The sequence below is a fragment of the Squalius cephalus genome, assembly GCF_949319135.1.
Source record: "Squalius cephalus genome assembly, chromosome: 21".
NCBI classification, from domain to species: domain Eukaryota; kingdom Metazoa; phylum Chordata; class Actinopteri; order Cypriniformes; family Leuciscidae; genus Squalius; species Squalius cephalus.
This window is the reverse complement of record NC_137142.1, coordinates 22,390,831-22,409,041: the sequence shown is the minus strand read 5'-3', so window position 1 is coordinate 22,409,041 and position 18,211 is coordinate 22,390,831. Positions and strand designations below refer to the sequence as shown.

Genomic DNA, 18,211 nt, shown 5'->3' with positions numbered 1-18,211 from the left:
AAACATACATTACAATTAACGATTTTAATTGCTTTTTGTAGCTTTATAAAAGGGAGATTCACACATTCAAATGTTACATTTCAGGGGGAACATTTTTAAAAAAGAAAACCTTTCATGCTTTGCACTCCAAAATGATCTTTAGTCGAGAAGAAGAGATGAAGGGATTTCCTTACAGTGCGCGACATCTCAAATAAGTTGAGTGCGCTAGCTGTATTTTTTTATTGAGGACTTTTATTTTGAAACAAAGAGGCGTTTGCAGTTTAGTCATTTGATATTTGACCCATGCCCTCTCTCCAATAAATATATACATTTCCCATTTATCTCCGAAATTGTGACAAGTCATTCAATTAGACGCGTAAGTATCACTGCTCCTTTCAGTAACTATGTTTCTCCGTCCTTTAGGTTCGTAGTAGTGAAAATATCCATGATGATGATTTCATTATAAAATTAAGCAATGATCTTTCTGCAAGAAAGTGGGTTATCCAACTTCCTACTAAAATAATTGTTTGGTCAGCAAGTGGCGTCTAGTTAATGAAATACACCTAAATTAAATTATGGTTCTCAGTTTATTTTAACCTTTGCAGGTCTATTCTTCCCGGGGTAACGCTGATTAATATAATGGCAGCATCTCAGAAATGTCTTGGAAAAGGTAAGACATAATCATGAGAGACTCAAATGCAATCTGGAGAAGGGTTTTTTTTTCTCGTAGTTTTTTTCCACAAGTAGTAGACTCCGTGACTGAGCAGAATTGTGTTGTGATTACAATCTACCATTTATATAACATCTACATAACATGTCCAGGTGTGTCTTTGTTATGCTAGGAAACGGGGCATGTCGTAGCCTACACAAGAATTTGCTTGATAAAACAGTTACGGCTTAAGGTGCTTTAAATGCTGACGACAGCATGACATTGCACTTTCATGAAATCACCACTGCATATTAGCAATGATATTTATGACCGATTCTTTACAAGAGCTTAATTCGCTCGAGGATGAAATAAAACTTTACCCTTTGACCTCTGTAACTTTTAAAAATATTTTAGTGTTGTCATTTAAGGACGTGTGTCTATGAAAGGACTGTTAACTTAAATTCATTTTCATGTTTTTAAGTGTGTGTGTTTCATCCAGTATAAAGTAAATAAAGTCGCCTATATCCAGTAAGATATACGCCGGGGGCATGAAAATGTTTTTTGCAAAACATTATTGAAAAGACATTTTGGATCATTAGAGACATGTAGACTTACAAGTGACTCACAATACTATACATCAATGTCATCGCAACAATAGATCAAGTCTAACATGTTTTTTGTTTAATTTGTGCCACAGGAAGTGCTGCTCCTGGCCCTGTGCCGAAGGACCATATTCGGCTCTATAGCATGAGATTCTGTCCTTTTGCCCAAAGGACAAGATTGGTGCTCAATGCCAAGGGAATTAAGTGAGTACAAACACAAACTTGCATTAGTGTTTACCTAATGTATAAACATTGTTTCTGCTTTGAGTGAAAAGAAAAGCCCCTTTGAATAATTGAATCTGTATTTCACCGTAGACACGACATCATCAACATCAATTTGAAGGATAAGCCCGATTGGTTTCTGGAGAAGAATCCTCTTGGTTTAGTGCCAACGCTGGAGACCCAGAGTGGTCAGGTGGTATATGAGTCACCAATCACCTGTGAGTACCTGGATGAGGTCTACCCTGAGAAGAAACTGTGTCCATCTGACCCGTTTGAGAGGGCCCAACAGAAAATGCTGCTGGAGCATTTCTCAAAGGTATTTACTAATGCACTTCACAGGGATATTACATTTTAATTAATTACACGTTTTCATCAATATGAATGGATGGTCTTTTTAGGTGACTCCCTACTTCTATAAGATCCCTGTAAGCAGGGCAAAAGGAGAAGATGTGTCTGCACTTGAAGCAGAACTTAAGGAGAAACTCTGCCAATTAAATGAGGTTGGTTGGAATACCAGTAATATAATTGAGTGGGATCATGATTTTTGATGATAAGCAGATGTCATGGGATACTTTTCAGTTGAGTTGTCACTTCCTGTATAAACGTGTGCTTTCTCTATGTATTTAATGGCTTTTGTCAGACCCTTGTCACCAAGAAGACCACGTTTTTTGGAGGAAATTCAATAACAATGATTGACTACCTGATGTGGCCTTGGTTTGAGAGGATGGAGATGATGGATCTGAAACAGTATGTTTTTATCATCATCTTCTTCTTCTTCTTCTTCTTCTTCTTCTTCTTCTTCTTCTTACATTTATTAAGTGCAAAAGCAATAGAGAAAGAGAGATCATATGTTATGGTATAAATTCAGACATGTTACCATTAGGTTAAAGATTATTTCCTCGATTAAAAAAACAACATATTTTTATCACACAAAGAAATTAATATTACAGTTTGTCAAGTTGACAATTATTTAAAGGGATAGTTCACCCAAAAATGAAAAATCTGTCATTAATTACTCGCCCTCATGTCGTTCCAAACCCGTATTACAGGGTTCACCAATCTCGGTCCTGGAGGGCCGCTGTCCTGCAGAGTTTAGCTCCAACCAGCTCCAACACACCTGTTTGAAAGTTTCTAGTATGCCTAGTGAGATCTCTGGTTCAGGTGTGTTTAATTGGGGTTGGAGCTAAACTCTGCAGGACATCGGTCCTCCAGGACCGAGATTGGTGAACCCTGCCATATTACCTTCGTCCATCTTCGGAACACAAATTAAGATATTTTTGATGAAATCCGATGACTCAGGCGGGGCTCCATTGACACCTATTTAAGTAACGCTTTGAAGGCCCAAAAAGGTAGGAAAGACATCGTTAAAATAGTCCATGTGACTACAGTGGTTCAACCTTAATTTTATGAAGCGACGAGAATACTTTTTGAGCGCCTAAAAAAACAGTATTCATTCATTTCTTCCCTTCATTATCAGTCTCCGATGCGCGTTCACGAGAGCACCACGACGCATACGTGACCTCGCGTGCGTCTTCCTCTGCTTGTAGGTCATATGTCAGAACGCCAGCTCCTGCATATTTTGTTTTTTTGGCGCACACAAAGTATTCTCGTCGCTTCATAAAATTAAGGTTGAACCACTGTAGTCACATGGACTATTTTAATGATGTCTTTCCCACCTTTTTGGTGATTTCTGGGTGAACTAACCCTTTAAGATGAAGATTAGAAACTCAGTCATGTTAGTGGATTATAAAAATCATTAAATGAGACCTATCTAAATGATTGCTTTGCATGTTAACATCCTATTCTCATACTTTCCAGCTGTTTGGACAGCACTCCTCAGCTGAAGAAGTGGACTGAACATATGCTGGCGGATCCCACTGTAAAAGCCACAATGTTCAGCTCAGAAACCTACAAGGTGTTCTACAAGTCCTACATGGAGGGAAAGCCCAATTATGATTATGGTTTATAGAATAAATCATTGTTCTCTGGTAAAACCCACCTTGATTGCCTATTTGTTTTAACAGCTATTGGTTGAAGTCTGTTAATATCTGTCTATCATTTATACTATGATCCCGATTACTCTGAAGTGAATTAAATTCGTCGGATATCATTCTTTTTGTCCTTTTGATTTGCTGTGTCGATATCAAAAAAGTAAATCTAAGACTTTGATGATCTTAAAATCAGATTTTTTAAATAACCAGCTGAATGAATTACATGCCTCAATATAAATGTGTTACCAGTGCAATGAAACAAAATAAATAATTATAAAAAAAACATGTTTCTGGAGTTTATTCAATGGATGAAATATTATCTACACTGTAAACATTATCTAATTTTTAACTAATCTGATTTTAGCTCGTCCATTCTTTGATGGCCTTTAATGAGATTTTCCAGAGTAATTACTGAGCATCATCATCCACAATGACTAACAGCATGTTAGCTGCAGTTACTGTCCCCGTGCTCAAGGGTTACAATGGTAACAGGGCTCTCAGTATCTCAGTAGTTCATGGGTCACTCCTTTCTCGAATTTAACCTGCAGTGTTTGCCTTAATAGCCCTAATCATTAGGTGTATCCACCACTTACTCCAGTGAGTCATATCACACATCCATAATCTTACCAGAAGCAGGAAGAATGCCACTGAGGTTTAACAGACATGCAGGACAGATAACCACCTAAATTAGTCTTCCTCAGCTGACCACACCAGAGCAAAAGCATTTATCATGAGTATGTACATAGAGCTTTAAGTTACTTTAAAGACAAAACAGTGATAATGCCATGTACAAAAAAGGTATAGTAATGCCATAATACTTTTAGCGCTCTCCTGTTAACATCCTAACACAGTTCATTGGTTCCATATGAATTGAATTGAAAATTTTGAATTTAAAATCTTTATTTCGAACTATTAAAAAGAAAGAAACACATAAATTAAATATACAAATGACTAAAAAAAAGAAAATATATAACAAAATAAACAAAACAATATTTCAACATAATACTCAACCCGTTCAAAAGGGATAGGTTGAAGCCCTAGGCTTATTAAATCCTACCCTGAGTGCTTACCAAAACCAAGTCACAATCAAACAAAAAGAAAATTTGAAGGGTTTTTTAAAAATTGCAACACGTTTACACTTTGTTTAATCGATTTGTTTAGACCATTCCACAAATGCACCCCTGCAATTTTATACATACTAAAAGTGTAAAGCTAATTGTTGGAGTTTTTTTCTGCAGTAGGCAATGCACTATAATAGGGGTCAGGTCAGGAGAGCTGAATTGCTCCACCCTGATCAGAACAATAACAGTGGTAACAGTAGATACTTGTTGCATTGATAAGCATGACTGTGCACAACAGAAGCTTTGAGATGTCAGTGTCATAACCTATGACTAAGTGACCCTGTTAGGGTACATTTACAAAAAAAAGTTTTGTTTCAGAAAGGTCTATATTCTGGCAAATGAATAAGGTGACTCATTCTGCATCTGTAGTCCTGCAAAAGAAAGCTTTGCATGACTTTGCAAGACACCCACACTAACATAAACAACATAAACTGTGATTTGTGGCAACAAAAGATTGTGGCCTGACAGGAATATATTTAATAAGCTGTCGTACTTGACTTGTGATATGGATAAGATTTTTTTAAAAAACTTTTAAGTCAGCAATAAGGTTTGATAAACTATATTATGAATATGGCTGTGGCCGTTATTAGCACGGTTTTAAAAAAAAAAAAAAATCATAAATGAAGGTGACCCAATTTCTGAAATGGAATGCAGGGATATTTCTCAGTGGTCTAAATGTTTAATTATTGCTTGTTATTATCTGTGAAGAAACAAAAACAGGAATAATACATTTTTAAATGCAAAGGCATGGTCCCAAATCACCATTTTGGAATCTTTTTTATTTGGAATTGTTTTTTGTATTATTTATTTTTTATTTTACCTTATATAGCCTATATACATTTAACTAGTTAATAGTGTAGTAAAATCAAATTTAAATCTGTAAATTATAGAAAGTGATTAGTAAAAGTCACTTCAAAATAATTTACAAAAACACATTACAAAACAAAAAAAACTGACAAAATCTATGATACAACTATTTAACAAATATTAACATTTTCTAATTGTATCTAATATTTTCATTTTCTATAAGCAGATTCTTTTAGTTGAATAATCTTCCGCTAGAAGATAGTCCCTAGCTATAGTAGACAGAACATTGCTAAGTAAGCAACAGCCGTTACTAACAGTATAGGCTACCATAGATTTCAATGGTCACTCCAGTACGTTAACGTTAATTGCTGACTGTAGATAAAAATGACACAGCAAAATTAGAGAATATACTGTATTTACTCTACTCAGAAGTCTGCACTTCGCTTCAGAGGTGCTTTTAAGTGCAGACTTCTGAGTAGGCTAGTTTATTATTTTTAGTCGTTTTATTGGCTACGTTAGCTGTAAAATCAATGGGGTCTTCTTCAAACAGAGAACATACTTTTAAGAATATTTTATTAAACGTAGCCAAGTGAAAAGCTTTATTTCGAAAGTAACATGGGTGTAGAGGAGGAGTCATTGGTCTTCAGCCACACCTATTCTAACATATAAAATCAACTTTGTTTCAAGAAGACAGCTAACGCTTACTTCAGTTACTGACCGGTCATACGGATCGACAGGTAAGCAAACCTTGAAATATTTGCTAGATTTTAGTAAAACATGTTAAGCATAGATCTATGATAGCCTCGAAAGTATTTTCATTTTCTTCCCTCCAGCGCGTTATGTAACACGTAAGTTAGTACAGCTTTTCGATTCTTATCCAGAAGAATCTAATGTTTTTTCTTCTTTTTTTTAGTCACCTCACCATCGATTGTTTCTATCTTTCTGATCACCATAATGGCTCCAACTCCAAAATGCCAAGGAAAAGGTAAGAGAAAGCAAAGAAATTAGACTTTTGCAGAAAACTCGCCATCAGTCTATGTTGCATGTTAAGAATGTCTTTCAGATGGAAGTGATAAGCTATTTAAACATAATTATCTATAATTATATAAAATAGATTTTATAAATGAACACAATATTGCCTAATTTTCCATTAAAAAATAAGAACCTGGGCTCCACACTTGTGTTCCAAATTATACTGATGAAAATCCATGCTTATTATGTAAATATGTTCCATTGGTGTAACAGGAAGTCCTGCTCCTGGACCAGTGCCGGATGGTGTTATTCGGCTCTACAGCATGAGATTCTGCCCTTTTGCTCAGAGAACAAGACTGGTGCTCACTTCTAAGGGAGTTAAGTGAGTACTAATGTTGACCTGCTGTGCAATATTATTTAGATGGAGGGCTTAAAGGTGCAGCAACCGATTTCTAAGAACCATTGTTGAACACTGTTGATATTTGAAATCAAGCCAAACACACCCCTCTCTTCATTGCTCCGCCCCCAAAACGCACTTACACACAATGCAAGAGTGGATGTCTCTTTATCATAGCAGAACGAAAAATAAAGCGAAGAAGACGAACTAACGACAAGGAAGAACAAAAAAATGAACATACCGTACACGAGTATATACAAGCAAGAGTTCATTGTTAATCGCCAGCATGCACACAAAACCATTGTTACTCACATATAGAGCAGAAACAATGCAGCCTCGATGTCCATTTTCAGGCCTTTTTAGGTCTCTCCAGAGCTGGAAAGCTTTTCTAATATTTAGGTCCTCTTCTCCAGTGATATTCCTCAGACCTTTTCTATTTTGTAATGTCTCTCAGCCATCTCTCTTTCAACAGTCATTCTTCAAATGTCCCTCTTGCTCACTCTCTCTCCTCCCCATCATGAGTGTATACCCCTACTGCTGATTGGCTACAGGTTTGTTTGTGGTGTTCGGTCCGGTCCACTTTCAACAGCGTTTTTCAGAAATCGCTTACTGCACTTTTAAGTGTTCTGGTGTGCCTAATGCGTACATATGATATTTTAAAAAGATCATAAATTAGTTTATTTATTAACTTTCTCTGTATTGGTTGCAAGGAAGATCACTCTCTTAAATATGTAGCCAGTAGCCACTATCCAAAATTGATTTTATATTCCTTTTACATAGGCATGAGATTATCAACATCAATTTGAAGGATAAGCCAGATTGGTTTCTGGGGAAGAATCCTTTTGGGACAGTACCAGTATTGGAAACCTCAAGTGGTCAGGTGGTATACGAGTCACCAATCACCTGTGAGTACCTGGATGAGGTCTACCCTGAGAAGAAACTGTGTCCATCCGACCCGTTTGAGAGGGCCCAACAGAAAATGCTGCTGGATCTTTATTCAAAGGTTGGTCATATTGTCATTTGAAACATTTACTGTATAAAACATCTGCCTGTAGAAACTGATGATTTAAATATGGTCCTCCATCAGAAATCTCATCATAATCAGGACTTAAAATATAAAAATTTACACCTAAAAATAAATATGAAAGTCTTGATATTACCTTTGTATTATCAGTTAAGGAAACCCAAAAACCAAGAAGGTAAAACCATAACCTGAGAAGCATTACTTGTGTATTACCTTCTGCACACATTAATGGACATTCATACTCATTTCAGGTGATTCCATACTTCTATAAGATCTCTATGGGCAAGAAAAGGGGAGAGGACGTCGCAGCATTTGAAGTTGAATTTACAGAAAAACTCAACCTATTAAATGAGGTGGGCTGAAATACCTACACTTTCTTAAAATACAGTTTATCGTGATGATTTATTAATGTCTCTTCTATATCCTTTTTTCAGACTCTGGCAAAAAAGAAGACCAAATATTTTGGGGGCAATTCAGTCACAATGATTGACTACTTGATCTGGCCATGGTTTGAGAGGGCGGAGATGATGAGGCTGAAGCAGTAAGTTTTAGTTTTTTTATTAGTACATATATGAAATATATAATGAATGTGTAATAAAAACACACACAAAAAATAAAGCCATTGTACCTGACAGCAGGAGGAATAATGTGCTGAGTCATGGAGGTTAAGTCAAACAGATATGCAAACAGTGATGAATGACTCAGATTAGTAAAGGTAGGGCTTTGGGTCGAGGTTCCAACTGGATTGAAAAGCGCTTCGCTTCAGTAAACTTTGTGCACACACGATAAAACAACAACAACTTTTTTCACAAGTAGACTTCATGTGAATGTAACCTTGCCTTTTGAATATTTCTCCAAAGAATAACTTGCTTGTGAAACTAATAGTTCTGCATATCTCTTGTAATGTTTCAGTTGTTTGGCCAACACTCCTCTGTTAAGTAAGTGGGTTGAACACATGTTTGAGGATCCAGTTGTGAAAGCCATCATGTTCAGCACAGAGGATCACAAGGTGTTCTTCGACAGCTACATGGATGGAAACCCTAATTATGATCATGGTTTATAGAGTAAAACAGGAAGATGTTTGTCCATCTGTGTGTGGAATTTTTACCATTGCTCTATTTCTATCAATTTACAGCAAATTGTGCTTTTTAAAATGGGTATATTAGCAAGTTTGTCATTTATACATGAATATAAATAAACCAAATCTATGAAACATAAAATCATGTATCCTTATGTTTTTTAATCTCTTTTAATTCTCTCTATATTACCAGCTTTCTCTTTGGTCGAAAGTGAAATGCCACTGAGCCATACAGTGCATGTTGTGAGGTTGCAAAACATTGCTTCCTGGAAGGGGAAGCTGCCTAAAAGTTAGTCAAGAGCATTTAGTTTCTTCAACAGAACATGGTGGAAAACAAGATTTTTAAAAAATGGTGACAGTGAAAAAACAAAATCCCCTTATAAAGAGTCTTAAGTCAAACTGGCACCCTGCTGCTGTATTGACTGATAAAAAAGGATCAGATTTCTATCTTAAAATCTAAGCAGACCATTGTACAGGAAAAACCTGTGAAACAGCTTCTGCTTGGGCATGTACATGTCTGTCACTTTTCTACAGTAGTTGTTCAGAGGTGATAGAGGTGCTTGCTGTTCATACTTTGTTTAGGAATTTCAATCCCTTAAGTGTTGGCACATAAGATCAAAACTGATTATATGGCTATGTATTATGATAATGTTACAGAATTAACATGCTCAACATGATATGTCATCATTTATAATAACTCATGGTTCAAAGATCCTGAATCAGCTGCCAGATCGATGATGAATAATAAAGAGGGTGTTTCTTCAACTTTGTGCACTTTTGGCCCTGTGTGCTTTAGGAAAAACTCCTTTAAGATCCTATTATTTATATACCAGAACTGTGTTTGCATTATTTTAGATGTGACAGAAATGACATTTTCTGGTTTATAAATGAAAGGATGTTAAGGGAAAATTGAAAACTGGTGAAAATGGAATTTTGTCATAATTTATTGCAAGCATTTTTTATGGAAGCTTGTTTCTGCACAGAATAAAAAAAAATACAAAAGTTAATTGCGAGTTTATATCCCACAATTCAAATTTTTTTTTTCTCAGAATCACAAGAATCGCAACTCAAAGTTGCAAGTCATAAAGTCAGAATTGCGAGATACAAAGTCAGAATTGTGAGCTGACTTTTTTTTTCAGAATTGGATATAACACGCAATTGTGTGCTCATATCTCACAATTCTGATAAAAAAAGGTCAGAATTGCGGGATGTTCTTGCATTGCAAGAAAAAAAGTCTGAATTGTGAGATATTACTTGCAATTCTGACTTTATAACTTGAGTTTATATCTTGCAATTCTGAAGGAAAAAAAAGTTGCAATATACTTTACCTTATACATTTTTTTATTCCTTGGCGGAAACAAGCTTCTTTACATTAGGTATCCTAAATACCCACTTGTTTTCATAATTAAATAAAATTACAGCTAGATTGGAAACAATGCATGAAAAAAAAAAAAACTGTTCTCAGAGTTTACATTAATTTTACTACTTATTTTAGTTTTCTTCACATCCCACATTTAAAGTCTTGGTTTGGGCTAGGAGTGAAATAATAAAAGATATATATATATATATATATATATATATACAGTCATGGTCAAAATTGATGGCACCCCTGATAAATATGATAAAAAATGGCTGTAAAAAATAAATTTGCATTGTTTATCCTTTTGATCTTTCCTTAAAAAAATTCGCAAAAATCTAACCTTTCATTGAAGTAAAATAATTGAAATTGGGGGGTAAATCACATTATGAAATAAATGTTTTTCTCCAAAACACGCTGGCCATAATTGTTGGCACCCCTAGCATTTTTTATGAGAAAAATATCTCTGAAGTATATTCCCATTAATATTTACATTTTTAAGCACACCAGGGCGACTAGGAACATGAAATTTTCCAGCTATGACTTCTTCTTTCACAGGAGTTTAAATATGAGGAAACACAAAGGCCAAATTCCCTTAATCATCCATCACAATGAGTAAAACCACAGAATATAGTTCTGATGTGCAGCAAAAGATTGTTGAGCTTCACAAAATAGAAAGTGGCTGTAAGAAAATATCTAAAGAATTGAAAATCCCCATTTTGACCATCAGGGCAATAATTAAGAAGTTATAATCAACTAATGATGTTACGAATTTGCCAGGAAGAGGACCTGTGTCTATATTGTCTTAATGGACGGTGAGGAGGAAAGTTTGAGTGGCCAAAGACTCTCCAAGGATCATAGATGGAGAATTGCAGAGATTAGTTGAGTCTTGGGGGTCAGAAAGCCTAAAAAAAAATTATCAAACAACCCCTACATCACCACATGCTGTTTGGGAGGGTTTCAAGAAAAATCATCCTCACTCCTCCAAAAGTAAACTCCAGCATATTCAGTTGTCAGACACGGCTGGATCTTCAAAAGGGACCGGATTCTGTGGTCAGATGAAACAAAAAAAGGGATTTTTGGCAGCAAACCCACCAGATGTGTTTGGTGCAAACAGGGATGAAGAGTACCCCATGCCTACGGTTAAATATACTGCTGGATCTTATATGTTGTGGGCCTATTTATTTGCTGGAGGTCCTGGACATCTTGTTCAGATACATGGTATTATGGATTCTAGCAAATACAAACAGATAAAAAATCAAAACCTGATGGCCTCTGCTAGAAATCTTATAATGGGCCTGGTTGGATCTTCCATTAGGACAACAGTCCAAAACAAACATCAAAATCAACACAAAAATGGGCAACTGAGCACAAAATGAAGCTTCTTCCATGACCGTCCCAGTCCCCTAAACTGAACCATATAGAAAATGAGTGGGGTGAACTGAAGAGAAGAAGCACCAACATGAACTTGTGAATCTGAAGGATCTGGAGAGATTCTGTATGGAGGAATGGTCTCTGATCTCTTGTCAGGTGTTCTCCAAACTCATCAGGCATTATAGAAGAAAACTCAGATCTGTTATCTTGGCATAAGGAGGTTGCAGAAAGTATTTAATAACAGGGTGCCAACAATTATGGCCAGCGTGTTTTGGAGAAAAACATTTATTTCATAATGTGATTTACCCCCCACTTTCAGTTCTTTTGCTTCAATGAAAGGTTAGATTTTTGTGAATTTTTTGAAGGAAAGATCAAAAGGATAAACAATGCAGATTTATTTTTTACAGCAATTTTTTATCATATTTATCAGGGGTGCCATCAATTTTGGCCATGACTGTATATATATCTATATCTATATATATATATATATATATATATATATATATATATATATATATATATATATATATATATATATATAAAGGCATTTGAAAAGTAGCAAAAAATAATGCTAAAACAATGTGACCTTCATATAACATATATAATAATAAAATTAAAATGAAATTTGGCCCTCTAGGACATAAAAAGTGCCCATAGTTGAAGAAACACCTAAATATCATAATTGCATCAGTAACAGTCAGTGCTTAACATATTGTTTACATTCAAAGTGCATACCATCATGTAATTAGGCTGTAGAAATCCCCTGCACTCGAAGCCAGAGCAGCGGGTAAGTCTACGCCTGGTCTGTTGAGCTGAATTCATGTCTCACGTGACCGTTAGAAAAGGTAGGGGTATATTCCTGAACAAGCACAGATGTATTTCTGACCATCTCCTGAAAATGCTTCTCCATTTTGGCATATACGTGCCTCTGCAACACAAGAGGCCTAAACAGGTTTATCGGCTCTGCAGAACAGATTATTCTGGGAACCAGAATTTCAACTGGGATCCGAGGGTTCCCAACAACGACGTGATAGAGTCTCTTTTCCTCCAAGCTTTGCTGAAGGAAGCTGAGCAGATCTCGTAATCTGTGATCAAGATTCTGCGGCTGCCATATCGCAAGACGTTTATTCAACAGCAGATGCAAGAGCGCCGTCTTTATATGGTAATTAGAAAAGGCGCTTCTCCCAGTCAAAGCCGTCTGCTTTTTGTGCAAGAAAGAAACTATCTGAAGACAATGAACGTGACACGAGTTGGTAGGAAGTCTTTTCGCTAGGTATTTCAGCAGATTTCTTTCATAAACGGATAGTGAGAGTTGCCAGTGAATGTCTGAGGAGTTGCTAGTGTCAGATGGGAAATGAGAGATAAGGTAAGCGTCCGTTTCCTCAAACTGAACAGCAGGGGTAACGTTGAGAACGACAGTCTTTCCAGACCTAAACCTGATTTTAAGAGCTCCGGGGAAGTCCAGGTTCCAAAATGCCAGCTCAAAATCAAACTTATGAGAGATCTTGCCCCATGCTTTGGTCACTGAGATCTGAAACCATCTCATGATCTGATCTTTCGACAAATACGTGGTGTTCCTTGCACAGAGGAGTTCCACTAAAGTGTGTTCCTCAAGCTTTTCACTCTCATTTCTATTGTGAAGCAGACATAGCATATCATCACCAAGATTGGTTGAGCCACAGTGACAGTCTGTGCCATTCCAGCCTGGTTTTATGAGTTTAATCCTTCCACATCCTTGCAGGTCCAGTGGGATTTCAGCGGCAGGGTCGCACCAGAGCTGAAACTGGAACCTGAATGGCTGGGGTGGAGAAAAAGGCACAATAAGGTCACACATAGGAGGTTTAGACACCCTCCAGGACTCAAACATACTTCCTATGCCAACAAAGTCCTCGACTTCCAGGTCAGCTTCTCGATCGCAAACACTTCTCAAAGCCACAAGCAAATCATCTGCGAAGCCTTCGATAAACTCCCGCACTCTCCCGGTCTCGTGGATAAAGGGGTGGAAGCGGGTCTTGCAGAAGTTATTTAGGACGTCTTTATCTAAGGCTACTGACTTAGCGCTGGGATATCCGGCACTGGAATCTCCTTCTTCGTCTTCCACTGGTTCTGGAACTTCAGCAGGGATCATATCCTGCCTGCAAACCTCAATTGTGAAGAAAATGACAAGGCAGAGGGCGCTCCAAAAGTACCAGCCGTAACTGTCCTGATCACCAATCAGAGCTGTTTCTGTTTGTGAGATCTCCTGCTCCAGGCGCTCCTGTTCGGCCTCCAGCTTCTCCTGGTGCTCTTTCATCCGGGCCAGAAGATCCTCATCTTGCTCATGGACGGTGGTGTTCTCATTAGGGAAGAGCAGAGGATGGTTGAGGATAGCGGCTACTACCACCACGCAAACCCGCGTAATAGCAGCTTGCATCCTTTACTGTGCGTCTGGGAAAACATATTTCTGGATTATTGTCAGCTTCTTGAAAGGAAACACTATCTTCTAACTTTTGCAAAAACATGTCATCATCAGAGTGCTAATTGTGAACTGTAATAGAAAGGACTGTCCTGCACTGGGGAAGGAAGTCAGATAACCCTTGTCAAACAACATAAATTAAACCAGCCAGATAACTGTATCCAGATAGAAGTTTCCACTGGAAACAACTGATTTATGATTTCTTTTTCTTCTACAAATATTGATATCAGGGGTGAGATTCTGCTTAACTTGATGTTTGGGTAAAAAAACTGTTCTCATCTATGCAAAGAACTTTGAAATTTTGCCTTGACTAAAGCTTAGGAAGCAACCTAATATATACTGAGGAGGATGTTATGTAATTGGTTTATTTACGGTGTGGCACTTGGAGTCTGAGTGATTCTTGGAATGAGGCAGATAAAATTCCATATTTATACAAACTGCGAGCTACTTGCACATTCAACGGTTCCACTTAAAAGCATTAGAGATACAGGACAAAATAGATTTAGTCAATCTATTGAACTGATATTCAATTTATAGAAGTAAATGCTACTTTTACTACACTAATTTTATTGATCAGTTGTGGCATTTTATTTAGACCCTTTCCACAGAAAGGTGAGAAGGCAAACAAATACTCTCATTCAATTTCATTTTCTGAATTTTTACAAAAAAAAACAAAAAACAAAAAAAACAACTGTTTACAGCATTCATCAAGCTTACTTATATTGCTGATATTTCTTAGTATATGTTTATTAAAAAACACAAAATTGCAAACTCACAAATTTCAGTCTTTTAAATAGTATTTCTGCATTTTTTGATAACAGGTCACAAAGAGTAGATAGAAGAGAGAATATTATATAGAAGATTAATCAACTAATACAAAATTCACTCACAACCTCACAAGGTATTTTGAAGGTTAAGCACCAAGGAGGTTTAATTTATTTATTTAAATTTTTAAATTTTTTTTGTTTTTAGTTTAGGCTCATTTGCATTTTATTTTGATTGTATTAGTGCATTCAACTTGGTGATTTTTTTTTTTTTTTTTTTTTTTACGATAAAAAACAAATGAATGCCAATGTGGAACAGCAGCACAAAATAACAAAAAAGGTTTCTGAATAGTTTACATGATGACATCATTGGTAGTAAAGACGTGGGAAATTGGTGTGGCGCTGCATATTCCCACAATCACTTAAAGGACCGAGTCTAGACAACAACTATATTTGTGATCACAGATATAGCAAATATGAAATGGTTAACGTTAGAGACACTATAACGGAAGGAAGAGTTTTTACAGTGATTAAAGTAGGTGGTAAGTTTGTCAGTGAGAAGACGACTGAAACTTGTAGCTTGTAGAGGGCGGTGATAGGCTACTTAAAGGCAGAACATTTTACTCTTTAAAAGTCTCTTTTTTTTTTCGCCAAATTCGACACAATTGGGTATTTTTATTTTGACATATTAAGATGTTTTACAAGTCTGCTGTGGTCTTTTTTTCATTTATATCACAGTTACAATGTCTTTAATAATCTATAAAACAGCAGACGCAAACCAGTCTTTGTTTTAAACCAAGAACAGGAAAATAACTTACACCCTAATCCAAGAGTTAACGTCCAGCGTTGTTCATTGCCTGAGATTAATACTGAACCGACACAAGAGAAAGCGCTGCTGCAGTACCGTTATTCTTCGGTTTCCTCATCTGCTCGATTCTCATGAAGCTGTTCTCACTCACAACCAGGAAGTGACCAAATGGGCCGTTTACGCTCCTCTATAAAAAGCACGTGGGTCAGCCCTGTTCTTGAGTCAACGTAGCATGTAACACAAGCACGCAAGCACACACGCCATCCTCCGGGATGGTGAAAACATTTAAGCTTTTTCTAGACGTGAGTTTATACTTACTTTAATAGTAGGCCTACTTAAATAATATTATACGTGGCTGTATTCATTGAGGATGTAGGCTACATGCAGTTGCAAAAATAAATTGCACATGTATATATTTCAAATTTGTTTTTTCGACAAGGCATTTACGTTGTTAACGAAAAAATTTCAGCTCTTTTGAAAGATGTGCGGCTGCGCAGACTAGCCTACTAAAGACGGAGGACAAATATGCCCACACGAGGTCGCTGCCTCACCAAAGTTCAGTAGCTTAGAGACAATACACACCTAACGTTACCTACCATAGACTGTAAAAAAAAGCTACCTACAATAATGTTTAGATATGAGAGTTTCTGTCAAATAACCACCACTGCAATAATCCATTGGTAATGATTTAGAATTTTATCTTCGATGTTATTTTTCTAAGGGTGCATGCTATGAGAAAAATATCCATCCAGCCTCTTTCTCTCTTTAAAAAAATAAATAAATATAAACATGACTATAAATATTAAATATTTCCTCACACGACCCTTGAAATGGCGTTCAATTAAACAACAAAGAAAAGCAATCCCGTTTAAAGCAGTTTTAAAGGCAGGTATTTCTGGCATGCGCACATTTGGGTGTGACCAAAGGGAGCTTACAGGTGCGCGCGCGCCTTACTTGTGATCTCATCGCACTTCAGCACGCAGAGATCGCGAGATGCGTTAAATAATTGTGAATCATTTTGTTTTTCACGTGATCCAGATAATAATATATAATTTTCGTTGGTCTTTTTTGCGTTTTTGTGACTTGAACAGCGCACATTGCAGAACAGCGTATTTGGCGGTCATTGTCAGATAAGTAGCCTCTACCTTTGACAGCCTCTAATATAACGTAAACTGTAATTAATGGATCGTTTAAAGTTGGTTTTACAATATTTCCAGTCAAATTCGGAGTCCATCTCCAATGGTATCTGTATAATATTGTCACTGATAAGCGTCAAGTTGTATACAAGTTTTGATTTCAACTGCCCCTGTTTACCGCAGTACAATAAGATGTACGCGATGGGGGTCATGTTCGTCCCCCCAATTATATTATTCCTTTTGGGAGTTTTAGTTAATCGCCATACAGGGGTGCTGATGGAAGAGTGGGTCAGACCCCTGGGCAACAGGACAAAAAATCCGGCAGTGGTAAAGTGAGTTTGAAGCTAAACAATATTATTTGACCAAATAATATTAATATTGATAATACAAAAATATGAACTATTATCCTTCTCCCAGATTTCTGCTGTCATCAATGATGCAACGGGCCCTTCTGGCCCCCATGGTCTGGATTTTGATGACTCTCTTGGATGGAAAATGTTTCATCTGTGCATTTAGTATGAACGTAGACCCTAAATATTTTACAGGAATACCTAACAGCACCGGCCTAGAACTAATCAAGATCATGGCTAAGGTGCCTTGCAAAGAAGATATCATCTTCAAAAACAGCAGTTTTCGGAAAGCTATATCACGCTATGTGCGTTGTTACTCTCAAGTAAGTGTGTTATCACTTTTTTGCACATTTTTTACATGCTTACATGCATCTTTAGTCAATGAACTGTGATGTCAATGTCATTTTTGACTTGATAGCTGAAAAGATTGAGCTGTACAAAGTTGACAGGAACAGACCTTTAGCAAATCTGTAGGTGGTTAAAGTCTTTTCATACTTTTGCATAACCACATGACTCATCTATTCTTCTTGACAATTTATCTTCTTTTCCAAGGCAATAGGCTGGTCAATACTCCTCATCTTCATTTTTTTGGGTGCAGTGGGTCGCGTCATCAAGCCTTGCTTCAATCACGCCACTTTTCTGCAGACTCGTTACTGGAGCAATTACCTGGACGTTGAACAGAAGCTCTTCGATGAGACCTGTGTCCTTCATGCCAGAGATTTTGCCAGAAAATGCGTCGTTCAGTTCTTTGAGAGCATGCGAGAAGATGTGACCGTGAGAATGCCCCTCTCAAGTGCACTCAGACCCAGCACAATCCGTAATGAATATGAAGAGGAAGAAGAGGAGCGTCTGCATGGTATTACCAGGCAAGATCAGGTGGATCATTTGCTGCAAACCTGGTACGAGTGCAAACCAGAACTGGATGTGACCAAGATGGCCTATAAGCCCAAAGTATGTATCACTTGGGAAGATCACAATGGAAAGGCGATATTCTCTGATGTGTAAAACTGAAAAAAACAGATCAGTACTTAAGAACAGACCTCTTAAGTAAGGATTCATGCAAATAAGTGACGTTAATAAAGGTAATGAAAAATGTTGATGAATCCCAAAATTGTAATAAATTGA

The 18,211-nt window shown here is 36.9% G+C and overlaps 4 protein-coding genes across 6 annotated transcripts; 3 read left to right on the top strand and 1 right to left on the bottom strand.

Annotated features, from left to right (window-relative positions):
• Positions 1-140: 140 nt before the first annotated feature.
• Positions 141-3,716, top strand: LOC307149125 (glutathione S-transferase omega-1-like). Of its 2 annotated transcripts, none has more exons than XM_079855212.1 (7): positions 141-355; positions 585-649; positions 1,326-1,434; positions 1,546-1,768; positions 1,851-1,952; positions 2,093-2,199; positions 3,271-3,716. In XM_079855212.1, the coding sequence occupies exons 2-7, from the start codon at positions 619-621 to the stop codon at positions 3,419-3,421; spliced, it is 723 nt and encodes a 240-aa protein (XP_079711338.1). In that variant the 5' UTR covers positions 141-355; positions 585-618; the 3' UTR covers positions 3,422-3,716. The 2 variants fall into 2 exon arrangements, with proteins under 2 accessions (XP_079711338.1, XP_079711339.1); XM_079855213.1 differs by lacking the exon at positions 141-355 and adding an exon at positions 356-402.
• A 1,889-nt stretch (positions 3,717-5,605) lies between these two features.
• gsto2 (glutathione S-transferase omega 2) lies at positions 5,606-10,278 on the top strand. The gene is made up of 7 exons (XM_079855214.1): positions 5,606-6,108; positions 6,285-6,356; positions 6,617-6,725; positions 7,521-7,743; positions 8,016-8,117; positions 8,199-8,305; positions 8,677-10,278. Exons 2-7 carry the CDS (start codon positions 6,326-6,328, stop codon positions 8,825-8,827), a joined length of 723 nt encoding a protein of 240 aa, XP_079711340.1. The 5' UTR covers positions 5,606-6,108; positions 6,285-6,325; the 3' UTR covers positions 8,828-10,278.
• A 1,898-nt stretch (positions 10,279-12,176) lies between these two features.
• Positions 12,177-15,766, bottom strand: itprip (inositol 1,4,5-trisphosphate receptor interacting protein). Of its 2 annotated transcripts, none has more exons than XM_079855197.1 (2): positions 15,611-15,766; positions 12,177-14,000 (listed from the first exon to the last, which is right to left on the bottom strand). In XM_079855197.1, exon 2 carries the CDS (start codon positions 13,984-13,986, stop codon positions 12,367-12,369), a length of 1,620 nt encoding a protein of 539 aa, XP_079711323.1. In that variant the 5' UTR covers positions 13,987-14,000; positions 15,611-15,766; the 3' UTR covers positions 12,177-12,366. The 2 variants fall into 2 exon arrangements, with proteins under 2 accessions (XP_079711323.1, XP_079711324.1); XM_079855198.1 differs by having other exon boundaries at positions 15,697-15,747.
• A 74-nt stretch (positions 15,767-15,840) lies between these two features.
• On the top strand, positions 15,841-18,091 carry calhm3 (calcium homeostasis modulator 3; the record flags this gene model as incomplete). The annotated part of the gene is made up of 4 exons (XM_079856378.1): positions 15,841-15,902; positions 16,920-17,068; positions 17,154-17,409; positions 17,639-18,091. Exons 1-4 carry the CDS (start codon positions 15,873-15,875, stop codon positions 18,089-18,091), a joined length of 888 nt encoding a protein of 295 aa, XP_079712504.1. The 5' UTR covers positions 15,841-15,872.
• Positions 18,092-18,211: the final 120 nt, after the last annotated feature.